At 43.6% G+C, this 12670-nt stretch overlaps 1 protein-coding gene across 1 annotated transcript in view; it reads left to right on the forward strand.

Annotated features, from left to right (window-relative positions):
- RRP9 (ribosomal RNA processing 9, U3 small nucleolar RNA binding protein) overlaps positions 1–12670 on the forward strand; it is a 220574-nt gene that overhangs the window by 44210 nt on the left and 163694 nt on the right. Inside the window, exons 3-5 of the mRNA XM_069206752.1 lie at positions 3171–3289; positions 3702–3769; positions 4348–4389. Coding sequence (XP_069062853.1) covers positions 3171–3289; positions 3702–3769; positions 4348–4389 — 229 coding nt within the window. The remainder of the gene's footprint in view (positions 1–3170; positions 3290–3701; positions 3770–4347; positions 4390–12670) is intronic.

A 12670-nucleotide genomic window follows, 5' to 3' on the forward strand; every position in this document is an offset into this window, starting at 1 on the left:
AGTCTTAGAGTAGTCCTGGGGTCCCTCCTGAGGTGTTGGATCGCCACAAGCCGAGTCGGGGTCGCCGGGTGCAGTGTTGCAAGTCTCACGCTTCTTGCGGGGAGCTTGCAGGGTTCTTTAAAGCTGCTGGAAACAAAGTTGCAGCTTTTCTTGGAGCAGGTCCGCTGTCCTCGGGAGTTTCTTGTCTTTTCGAAGCAGGGGCAGTCCTCAGAGGATGTCGAGGTCGCTGGTCCCTTTGGAAGGCGTCGCTGGAGCAGGATCTTTGGAAGGCAGGAGACAGGCCGGTGAGTTTCTGGAGCCAAGGCAGTTGTCGTCTTCTGGTCTTCCTCTGCAGGGGTTTTCAGCTAGGCAGTCCTTCTTCTTGTAGTTGCAGGAATCTAATTTTCTAGGGTTCAGGGTAGCCCTTAAATACTAAATTTAAGGGTGTGTTTAGGTCTGGGGGGTTAGTAGCCAATGGCTACTAGCCCTGAGGGTGGGTACACCCTCTTTGTGCCTCCTCCCAAGGGGAGGGGGTCACAATCCTAACCCTATTGGGGGAATCCTCCATCTGCAAGATGGAGGATTTCTAAAAGTCAGAGTCACCTCAGCTCAGGACACCTTAGGGGCTGTCCTGACTGGCCAGTGACTCCTCCTTGTTGCTTTCTTTGTTCCCTCCAGCCTTGCCGCCAAAAGTGGGGGCCGTGGCCGGAGGGGGCGGGCAACTCCACTAAGCTGGAGTGCCCTGCTGGGCTGTGACAAAGGGGTGAGCCTTTGAGGCTCACCGCCAGGTGTCACAGCTCCTGCCTGGGGGAGGTGTTAGCATCTCCACCCAGTGCAGGCTTTGTTACTGGCCTCAGAGTGACAAAGGCACTCTCCCCATGGGGCCAGCAACATGTCTCTGGTGTGGCAGGCTGCTGGAACTAGTCAGCCTACACAGACAGTCGGTTAAGTTTCAGGGGGCACCTCTAAGGTGCCCTCTGTGGTGTATTTTACAATAAAATGTACACTGGCATCAGTGTGCATTTATTGTGCTGAGAAGTTTGATACCAAACTTCCCAGTTTTCAGTGTAGCCATTATGGTGCTGTGGAGTTCGTGTTTGACAGACTCCCAGACCATATACTCTTATGGCTACCCTGCACTTACAATGTCTAAGGTTTTGTTTAGACACTGTAGGGGTACCATGCTCATGCACTGGTACCCTCACCTATGGTATAGTGCACCCTGCCTTAGGGCTGTAAGGCCTGCTAGAGGGGTGTCTTACCTATACTGCATAGGCAGTGAGAGGCTGGCATGGCACCCTGAGGGGAGTGCCATGTCGACTTACTCGTTTTGTTCTCACTAGCACACACAAGCTGGCAAGCAGTGTGTCTGTGCTGAGTGAGAGGTCTCCAGGGTGGCATAAGACATGCTGCAGCCCTTAGAGACCTTCCTTGGCATCAGGGCCCTTGGTACTGGAAGTACCAGTTACAAGGGACTTATCTGGATGCCAGGGTCTGCCAATTGTGGATACAAAAGTACAGGTTAGGGAAAGAACACTGGTGCTGGGGCCTGGTTAGCAGGCCTCAGCACACTTTCAATTGTAAACATAGCATCAGCAAAGGCAAAAAGTCAGGGGGCAACCATGCCAAGGAGGCATTTCCTTACAGGCACCTATTGCACCATGCAAGGAATCAGCGCTGTTTACAGCCTATTCACTGACTGAAATTTAGCAGTCTCTCATGCAGCTTCATTTTATAAATGTTTACATGGCATTTTCAGCTCACTAGGCTGTTTCTTCAAAACTCATGTTGCTACACTTGGAACTTCCTGCTTGTGTTGTATGTGTGTTTTAGTCAGAATTGCTTTATCACCTTCAGTTTTTTTTATTTTTCACGTTTTGCAAATAAACTTTACTGGTTATTTATTTTAGGATTTTACAGTGTCGGGATAGGACGTTTTACAAAGTAAAGCACTTGGTTGTTAAATTCCAATGGAAAATAAACACGCTTTTTTTCTGTGTTGGCATCGCTGTAGCATAGTACCTTATGTGGCTAAAAGACTTCCCAAGAGACGGCGAGGGACAGCCTGTGGTACTGCAACCTTTCCTTGTGTTTTCACAAATTGAGAAACAGTCCTACCTTGATGGCAATGCTTTTAGTAAACAGAGGCAAGCCATGGATCATGTGTCCCTTGTTCCTGGGCTGGATTCTTATTATACAAAACTTTATTTAATCATTAAAAAGATGTTTTTTGTGAGCATGAGGAAAACTGGACTGAAATATTGCCTAGGATCACTCAGATTGAGACCTGTTTATGAGTCAAGTACATTACAATTAGGTTGAGTAAATCATTCAGGTTACTCGACTTGCTGGTCTTGTAACATTTTTATGATTTTTTTTTTTTTGGCCTGATACCCGGTTCGGTGCTTTCTGCATCTTGGTGCTATTTTTACCTACAACTTTAAAATGTAATATCTCTGGTTCTATTGATTGGAATTTTGTCATTCTAGTTTCAATTTATTTAAAATTGCTCTTGGGTTTTCTCGTGTTTCACTATATAACTTTTTGTGTGCTTCATAAATAATGTATACATTGTCTCTAAGTTAGGCCTGAAAGCTTTATGCCAAGCTACCAGAGTTCTAAGCACAGGTCAATATAGTGACTTTTGTGACTCACCCTGACAAGGACTGTGGTTGTTGCCTGAGTGGGGTTTCTACCGGTCTCAGCAAATAAACCCAATGTTGTGCTGTCATTAAAGTAGCTGGTATCTCAGGGTCATTTTTGTTGTATTTATAGTGGTTTTCTGTTTTGCTGCTGGCCTGTTTTTGTTTGTATTTTGGGTTTATTGTTCTGGTATTTGTTTGAAACCATGTTTTTACTTTTACTGAATTTTCTATGTGAGCAGAAGGAATGGATTTGCCCATGTTGTGCAAATATGTTCTTACCAATAACCAAAAGCAAGTGAACGAGATTCTTTTATTAATTCAGTAGTTTGCACGTGTTGTATATCTTTCAAATATCCTCCCTCTGTTAAGTCATGAACACTGATCAATTATTCGTGTTCTCCTGGACTGAATTTTTTTTCTGTTTGTAGAATGATAACTTATATGAATTAATTTAACTCTGTTGTAAAGCGAAGATGGAATTGGCAGCATGAGAGCGGGCAAGAAATATTGGGACACTATAGTGAAAATTTCTTTTTGCTATCATAGCTTCCCTGAAAATGAAAAAAGAAAGAAAGGACGAAATGAAGAAGAAGAAATTGAAGAAACCCCCCAAGAAAAGAAACTCAGACTTGCCAAACAATATCTGGAGCAGCTGCGGGAGCAGGGTAAGCTTGCACCTCGATGCACTTTTCAGACAAAATGGAAAAAGTAAAATATTTCATACAGAAAAGTCCTTGATTTTAGGACCTTAAACAAAATATTCTCTTCCAAGGTGTTCATATGGATGTCTCAAACATCCTTTCACGTTTTTGTCATATTATAATTTGTGTGTACGAGCAAACATGTGAGTGGAATGGTGTTTATTCTTGTGGCCTTCCTGTGTGTAGAACTTGTGTATGTGCATACTATGCATGGTTGTCTGCGGTGCCAGGCACTTAGGCATGCATGTATGTCCACTGATGTGTATTTGAATGCCTGTGCTCTTCCTTCCTTCCTTTTTTTTTTTTTTTTTTTTTTTTGGTAAATGTGTTTCTGAACTACAAACCATTTATTTCCATATTCTGCTCTTTTGTACAGAGGAAGAAAAGGCTGAAAATGAGGCGTTTGGCCAAGACCTGGTTGGTGGCCGACTGGAGGAGGAAGTGGTGAGTGATACCTGCAAGCCGTACAGACGTATATAAGCTAAAGACAAACCTTGACTCGTGTGCATTTGATATAGCAAAATAAATGTTCAGCAAAATAACCAAAGTGATGGATTTGAGAGTAGGATCCAGAATCGGTATGTTGTACTTCTCATGTCGCCATGTTAGTGCCATTGCTGACTGCAGCTCCTAAATCCTTTTTCTGGACTTCTGAACTTTAAACTAGTAGGGAACAGAGCAGACTCATAATTGTACAAGGGGCTCTGAAACACTATCTTAGCAGCTTAGATGAGCCTCACTTGTAAGTTTGGACAGTGCTTCAAGCAAGATGTTGTATCTGTGAAAAGGATTGAAATGTGCACATATTTTACAGTGTGGTGATCTCTCAACCAGTATGACCATTTCTCCCCAGGAGTATCCTATCACAACTAAAAGGACTCCAGTTTGCTCTTTTATGAAGGAGCAAATTATTTCAGGTGCTAGCTGAGACCTCTAAACTTGCGCTAGTACCCTAAAGCTTTATGTATGGTCAGTGAACCCATCTTTGCCTCTTACTGGATTGTATTTTCAATCTTTTACAGATGGAACAGAAAGGAAAACTACAGAGACTGGTCGCCAAAGATGTAAGCACAATGAGTTTGTTAGCTTGGTTTTAAAGTACTGCACAGGAGATTTAATTTTTATGTATATATGTATTATGTTTGGACATGTATTGTACTGATGCAGTGGTATAGTTTACATTAATATTTGTTTTAAAAATAAATGCAAGACACAAACATGCATATGTTTTGTGTGGATTCATGGTTGCCTAGATATTTTCCTGGACTTCTGTAAAAACAGAGAAATTAAGGTTTGAAGAGTGGCCCTGCACATGGTGCTGAATTTTTGACTCAAGGACTTGTGTAACATAGTTTTGCTTCAGCTTTTAAAGCTTAGTACCTTTCCTTACATTGCCTAGCTGGATATGTTGAGGATGTGTGGAAGATGCACTGCACTGAACCCAGCCTTTTTCCAGCCATTAAATATTAGGAAGTAGCAGGAGCACCAGGCTTGGACCTTCTAATTAGAAAGAAAAAAGTTATGGAACCCTGGTTTTCAATGAGACACAGTAGAATACCAAATATTTAATTGACATCAGAAGTCCAACGACCTAATCATACAAGCATTTTACGAGTTGATCAATGTTGTCTAAATTCAAATACACCAGATCTGCCCATTTTAATTTCGGATTATTGATGAAAACAAAATCCAAATAAAAGCTTGATAGCTGTTGTTCTGCTTGTACTTCAAGTTCATAGATCCAGGCACTTTATAATTTCCAGTGGTCTATACCATTGTTATTGAGCCTTTTTGGGAAGTGGGAGCACCCTCATATGGGTTTTTATGATGGACTATTGACACATACATAAAGTCTCACTCAGTCAAAACTACTGGCCATCTGCAAAAGCATCTTCCCGAATTCTTATCCATGTACTAATAAGTACAGCCAGGCCAGTGCGCCTTGGTTTTCTGCAGAAACTTGCTTGCCTCCAACGGGTGGATTGGACCAGGCATGGTCAGCTAGAGCCTCTGTGAGCCTGCGGTGTGAAGATTTCAGGATTGTGGGGATTGCAGAAGCTACTTCTGACAGATCTGCCCAAGTATTACTTTACCACATCACAAAAGCCATAATGGAAACCTATAATGTCAAATGCTTGGCCTGTGTTAATCCCATTAGCAATTGCAGCTGATAGCACTTACAGCAGACAACTAAAGTTGTCTATAGCAAAATTCTAAAAATGACAAGCGTATAAGAACAATGAGAAACCTGTTCATCCTTTTTAATACAAATCTAGGTATTTGTTTGCTGTGGATGTGGCACTCTCAGCAATGCATCTTTGAAAATGTAGCAGATGTGTCAGCATGTAGACCTTTTCAAGACCCCTAGAGTGGGTTCTGGTTGAACAGAACCAGTGCTCCATTTTACAATACTAGGGCTATCCTGAATGGACATACTTGTACATGCAAGCCACAAAAGCTACCCATTCTGCATGCTCAAGCTCCAGGGGCAATACCTCTTTGAGTTGAGCTATCCTAGAACTCTCCTTAGGTCTTTCCACCCACAGATGTGATTGCAAAGGTTTTCAAACAATTTAAGGCTTCCATGATCAATATGATTCTGAATGACCATAGCACAGTGGCTCCCAACCTTTTGATTTCTGTGGACCCCCACTTTAACATTAATGGATCCCAGGGACCCCCACTGAATCATCATGGGAATCCGGGGACCCCCGCCTGAGTCATTACTGGAAGCTGGGGACCTAATTTGTCAATATTTGTTAATATTTTTTAATTTTCTAGGCTCTCGCTAACCCCCTGAGAAGGCTTCGCGGACCCCCAGGGGTCCCCGGCCCACAGGTTGGGAACCACTGCCATAGCAGTTTTGTTTTTCCGAGTCTTGGAAGTCTGAAATGCCAGACGGGAAACTGCCCTTCCACAGAACAAAGAAAGGTGTGCTAGCTCAGCTTACAGGCAATGAGCTTGAAAGCCTGACTTCTGCTGCCTTAAAACAAAGGCCTCTTTATTTGTCTCTGATCAGAATTCAGCTACATTGTGACCAAGGACCCATCTAACAGGGTATCTTATGCTTTCACATTAAACACACCGCATCCGGTGTTTCAACAGATCCGTTAAACCAGTGCTTGCCAGCAGAAAGCAGTATTGCCATAGCTTTCACACCGAGTAAAATCTGGCTGGGAGTTATCATTATTACTGTGATCACAGAAAGAGTCCCTAGATTTTTTTTCTATCATGTGAATCATTAAGTATTTTGTGGAAAGTTTTTAAAACTTGTTCCCCTGCCTTTTGGGAACTTTACTGTAGTTTATTTTCAAGATATCAAATCAAACCCATTCAGAAGCTGCCTTTCGTGGTTGTTACCTTTTACTCACGGAGTAAGCAAGATTGTGACTCTAGGGTTGCAACATCCCTACATGTACTTTGCAAAAAAAATGGTTATCTTGAGAGCCCATCTTTTTCCCTCCTCTGAGGGTGTTCCTTATTTCCAAGAAAACCTATGCACGTATTTTCCCACTTTCAGGCACCACCCCACAAGGTAATAAAGACAACTGTGTGTCAATTATGACTCTGTAGCATACCTGCGGCTTCTTAACAATTCAAAGTTGGATGTGGTGCATGGTTTACCATATTTGTTATCAAAAGACCAAAAAACTCTTTTCTAGGAGTTGGTTGCCACTATAGGCATACTAAGAAATGTTCTCATTCCTCACCAATGCAAAACTGCCACCTGTAGGTATATGTTCACCGTTACTAGCTACTGTTGTCTACAATCAGAATCCTCAGATGCTACACCGCCTTTTTCTTTGATCTATTTGACTGAATGGTTCCTTTCTTTTGTAAATGATTCCTTTTATGGAGATGTGATCGCAAATCTCATCTGTCACTGACGACATCAGAACCCTGATGGACAACGGTGAAACAGTCGCCCTCATTCTGCTCGACCTCTCGGCTGCCTTTGACACCGTCTGTCACCGCACCCTAATCACCCGCCTCCGCTCCACCGGAATCCAAGGCCAGGCCCTGGACTGGATCGCCTCCTTCCTCTCAAACCGTTCCCAAAGAGTTTACCTCCCTCCGTTTCGCTCAGAACCCACCGAGATCATCTGCGGCGTACCCCAAGGCTCATCACTCAGCCCGACACTCTTCAATGTCTACATGAGCCCCCTCGCCAACATCGTACGCAAGCACGACATCATCATCATCACCTCCTACGCCGACGACACGCAACTTATACTCTCCCTCACCAAGGACCCCGCCAGCGCCAAGACCAACCTACAAGAGGGTATGAAGGACGTCGCAGATTGGATGAGGCTCAGCCGCCTAAAGCTGAACTCTGAAAAAACGGAAGTCCTCATCCTCGGCAACACCCCGTCCGCCTGGGACGACTCCTGGTGGCCCACGGCCCTCGGCACCGCACCGACCCCCACAGACCACGCCCGCAACCTCGGCTTCATCTTGGACCCTCTTCTCACCATGACCAAGCAAGTCAACGCCTTGTCCTCCGCCTGCTTCCTCACCCTCCGCATGCTCCGCAAGATCTTCCGCTGGATCCCCGCCGACACCAGAAAAACCGTGACCCACGCCCTTGTCACGAGCCGCCTGGACTACGGCAACACCCTCTACGCCGGGACCACAGCCAAACTCCAAAATCGCCTGCAACGCATTCAAAACGCCTCGGCCCGCCTCATCCTCGACATACCCCGCAGCAGCCACATCTCCGCACACCTGAGACACCTGCACTGGCTCCCAGTCAGCAAAAGGATCACCTTCCGACTTCTCACCCACGCACACAAAGCCCTCCACGACAAGGGACCGGAATATCTCAACAGAAGCCTCAGCTTCTTCGTCCCCACCCGCCTCCTCCGCTCCTCTGGCCTTGCACTCGCTGCAGTCCCTCGCATCCGCCGCTCCACGGCGGGTGGGAGATCTTTCTCCTTCCTGGCGGCCAAGACCTGGAACTCCCTCCCCACCAGCCTCAGGACCACTCCGCTTTCCGGAGACTCCTAAAGACCTGGCTGTTCGAGCAGCGATAACCCCCCCCCCCCCCCCTTTTTCCCCTAGCGCCTTGAGACCCGCACGGGTGAGTAGCGCGCTTTATAAATGTTAATGATTTGATTTGATTTGAAATCTAATTGGTGTCTACTGTTAGTAAATATCAAGGAATGGAGAAAGGAAACTTGAAAAGTATTTTTTGTTTTTTTATCATGGGAATGTTTATTGAAGACATAAACAATGCGCCTTCATCCCTGACTGCAACAGTGGGGTTCATGTTGAAATGAGTCTTATTAAATACAGCAAAAAATGCAAGTGGAGGTCGGTCAGCCAACCTTACTCTTTATTTGAAGATAAGTTACAAGGTGAAAGTATAGCAAAGAAAGTAACTCCAGCACAATGGGATATGGTGGTAATGGGGTGGAACATTGAGAAATGATGGGGTCCAAGCTAAGAGTAGCTTCCTGCAATTTAAATGGGGCTAATAAAAAATGTTAAACTCCAAGCAGTGCTCAAATGGCTGGAAACCGCGCAAGAACAACTTGTTCTTTTGCAGGAAACTCATCTGAGGGCCAATGCTAAGTTACCTAGACTCCCTGTATGTGTTGCTCATTCCTTCTTTGCATCGGCTGATGCTGCGGTACGAGGTGTGACAGTTTTGTTTTCTAGAAAATTTACAGGGAGGATAAAGAGTGTTAAAGATCCGCAGGCAAGATGGATAGTAGTTACTGCTACGCTGTCAGACAAAGAGATCCATTTTGTAAGCTTTTATGGCCCAATAGAGGACGATACAGAGTCAATGCAGGCGCTATATATACATCTTTCTTTACTCCAAGGTAACTTCATAATAGGAGGAGACTTCAACATTATACCAAGTACTCTGTTGCATACATCACGTAGCAACAAAACAGATTAAACCAAGAGCTTGCCAAATGCTCTCAAAATTGATTTTAGATCTAGCCTTAGTAGATGTGTGGTGAGCTGATCATCTCCATGAAAAAGAATTCACATGTTATTCAAAAAGGTATAACACTGCATCGATAACTGATTATATTTTAATCTCATTTCCACTAAAGTGCCAAGTCAGGAATACTTGCAAATTTTCTTTCAGATCACTCTGTTCCCTGGGTCGATCTTAATGAGCTAAGTAATCAGCAGCTTCGCCCGCAATTGTGCTTGGCTAGATCTCTTTTGGCAGATGAAGGTTTGGTAGCAAATCTTAAAGCATCAGTCACTGAATTTTTAGAGGTAAACTAGAAGTCTGACTTACTTTCTTTTCCATATCTGGGGAGCCACTAAAGCCTATCTACGAGGGGAGGCAATTTCTTTGAAGGCTCATCTAGGGAAAATTGTTCGCGAAAGAAGCAGTATACTTCAAAGGGAGCAAGAACAGGCATTAAAAAGAAATCAACTACTACCCAACCCGGAGACAGCATTAAGGCTGGCCAGGGCTCAGGCCAAATTAAGGGATTTTTTTTCTGTCCAGGGAGATACTTACTAGACATACAAGTTTTCAGAGGCAGTATGAAGAAAGCAAGCATGCAGGTAGATTTCTAGCTTGGTCAGTCAAAAAGAGATCCAATACTAATTTAATAAAAGGTATTTTCGATGAGGAGCAGAGTAGAATGGTTACTCAACCTAAAGAAATTGAAAAAGTATTTTTCTCACATTATCGTAAGTTGTATACTGAGACGATACAAGTGAATAGCTTGCAAATTAAATAGTACTTAGATGCAGTAGCATTACCAGGTTTAACTGTCGCAGCACAGAATATTCTGACGTCCCCAATTACTCTTCAAGTGGTAGTAGATGCGATAAGGGGCGCCCCAATGGTAAAGCTAAAGGAGAACATGGCCTCCCGGTGGAGGAATACAAAATATTAGAGAATCAAATCGTTGAAATATTAGTAGACCTATTCAACGAAATACTAGAAGGAGCTTCTGAATTTTTTAGAGCTCTAGTGGTTAGTTTCATTCAAAAGGATAAACCACCGGAATATCCTGGCTCTTAGCGTCTGATTAGTCTGTTAAATCAGGACTATAAATTATTTACTAAGATACTCTAAGTCCGTACGGCTCAGGCGTCGCAAGGATTGGTACATGAGGACCAGTGTGGATTCCTACTGGGAAGGTTGCTATCTACCAATACCAACTGGTACAGGCAGTAGACTAATTATGTCATAATCATCATCCGGCGGCAATCATAATGCTCAATGCTGAAATGGCATTTAATTTAGTTAAATGGCAAGTGTTATTTGTGGTTCTAGCTAAGTTTGGCTTCCTTGGGAAGTTTATCCAGACGTTAAGTTTACTTTATACAGGGGCTCAAGCCAAAGTTTCAGTAAACCCACAAATAGCAGGATCGGTATAAATTTCACAGGGCACGCAACAGGGTTGCCCTCTGTCTCCAGTTCTGTTTGCACTCTTTATAGAGCCACTGGCTGTAGCGATTAGACAAGATCCACACATACAGGCGTCGCTCCCTCTTGCACCCAAGGTAAAGCTATTCGCTGATGATATGATCTTGTACCTTCATGCTGATGTGCACAATAATGAGAGAACGTTTGCAAAGATTAAGGCTTTTTCGGAGCTGGGGGGGATATAAAATCAATCAGTCTAAATCAGAGGCTCTCTTGTATAATGCAGAAATTTCGGTCCTGCCAAAAGACGTCCTTGTTGTCTCTTCATCTTCTAATCCCATTAGATATCTAGGAATATATGTGTCCAAGAACTCAGCAGACTTGCTGCAGCTGAATTACATGAGGGTTCGCAATAAGATCCAAGGGTTACTTTTACAGTGGCAGGAAACTACTATGACTGTTATAGGAAGGACCGCACTGGCCAAAATGATGATTCGGTCTCTGTTTGTTTTTTCTAGTGTAATTTTGAGAGTTCCTAAATATTTATTTTTTTAACAAGCTAGATTTATTATTTAGACAATTCATATGGAATCATAAGAAACCCTGGCTACAGTTGGAGTAGCTAACTCTCGCAGTGAAAGATGGGGGGCTGGCTCTCCCTAATATTTTAACTTATTACGAAGCAGTGCTATTGGGTTGGGCATCAAGAGTGGCGCAAAAGCCAAATTTCAACTTCTACCTCAACCAGATGGTGGCAGAAATTAACATCCTGCTTTTACGTTTTCTAAAATTTCCCCCCCTACCAAAAAGGGTTTGCTACAAATTGCCGGTAATGATACAGTTTGGTATATAACAGATAGATATAGGCAAAGTATCAAATTCATAAGACTCGCCCGTTAATACTAGTTAGGGATATATGGATGATAGGAGTAGAACTTAATCAAAGAAATGAGCAGCAGTGGGAGGCGCTGGGGTTCAGGACCCCAGAGGATTTTTATATAGCGGACCATATTAAAACATTGGTGCAGTGTGTAGTGGGCACAAGGGTTATTCCAGATGTTTTTTTTTTTTTTTTTTCTTACTGTCAAATCCAGCATTTCCTACACTCAACGAAACAAGTAATAGACGGCTCCAATAAAGCTACCCAGGCTTTTTACGACAATTAATTAGGCATTGGTAAATGGTGTAAGCTGCTTCAGGATGGGGCTTCAATCCAAGGCAAACTCTCTACTCTTAGTCAAAGTAGCAAATATCACTGGGTGTAAAATAGGGGGACAGCAATGGCAAAAGCATAATGAGGTGTCCTATAAAGCACTCAGAGGGGCAAATTTTAAAAGAATTGCTCTATTTTCTAAATGGTTGCTTTATTACAACCCGCTAGAATAAAGGAAATGCACCCAGAGGTATCAGGTCTTTGTCCACGCTGCCAAAAATCCCAGGGGGATTCGATTCACGTGTTTTGTATGCACATGTCTGGCAGGGTGCTGGGAGAAGATCTTTCAAAGGTTGAATACTTTGATAGCCTATGAGCTAGCTCCTCGCCCATTAGTGGCATTAGTGGATCTCCCCATTTCGTCTATACAAATAATATTTGTGGGTACTTTAATAGCCATATCACTGATTCTCCAGGCATGGAAATCATCAGTCCCCCCTGCATATGCGGCGTGGGAGGCAAAAATGGTGTCAACAGGGGCTAAAGAAAAATTGTGTTCGATGGCATCTGTCGCTGTAGATACGCATGTTTTGCATAGCTCGCCATCTGGTGTTGGGTCGGAGTGTTACAAGTTGTTTTTCTTCGAAGAAGTCTTTCGAGTCACGGGACCGAGTGACTCCTCCTTTTGTCTCCATTGCGCATGGGCGTCGACTCCATCTTCGATTGTTTTTTTTCCGCCATCGGGTTCGGACGTGTTCCTGTCGCTCCGAGTTTCGGAACGGAAAAACAGCTAAATTTCGGAAGATTTTCGTCGGTATTGTTGCGTTCGGGATCGGCGTAG

The sequence above is a fragment of the Pleurodeles waltl genome, chromosome 9 (genome assembly GCF_031143425.1).
Source record: "Pleurodeles waltl isolate 20211129_DDA chromosome 9, aPleWal1.hap1.20221129, whole genome shotgun sequence".
NCBI classification, from domain to species: domain Eukaryota; kingdom Metazoa; phylum Chordata; class Amphibia; order Caudata; family Salamandridae; genus Pleurodeles; species Pleurodeles waltl.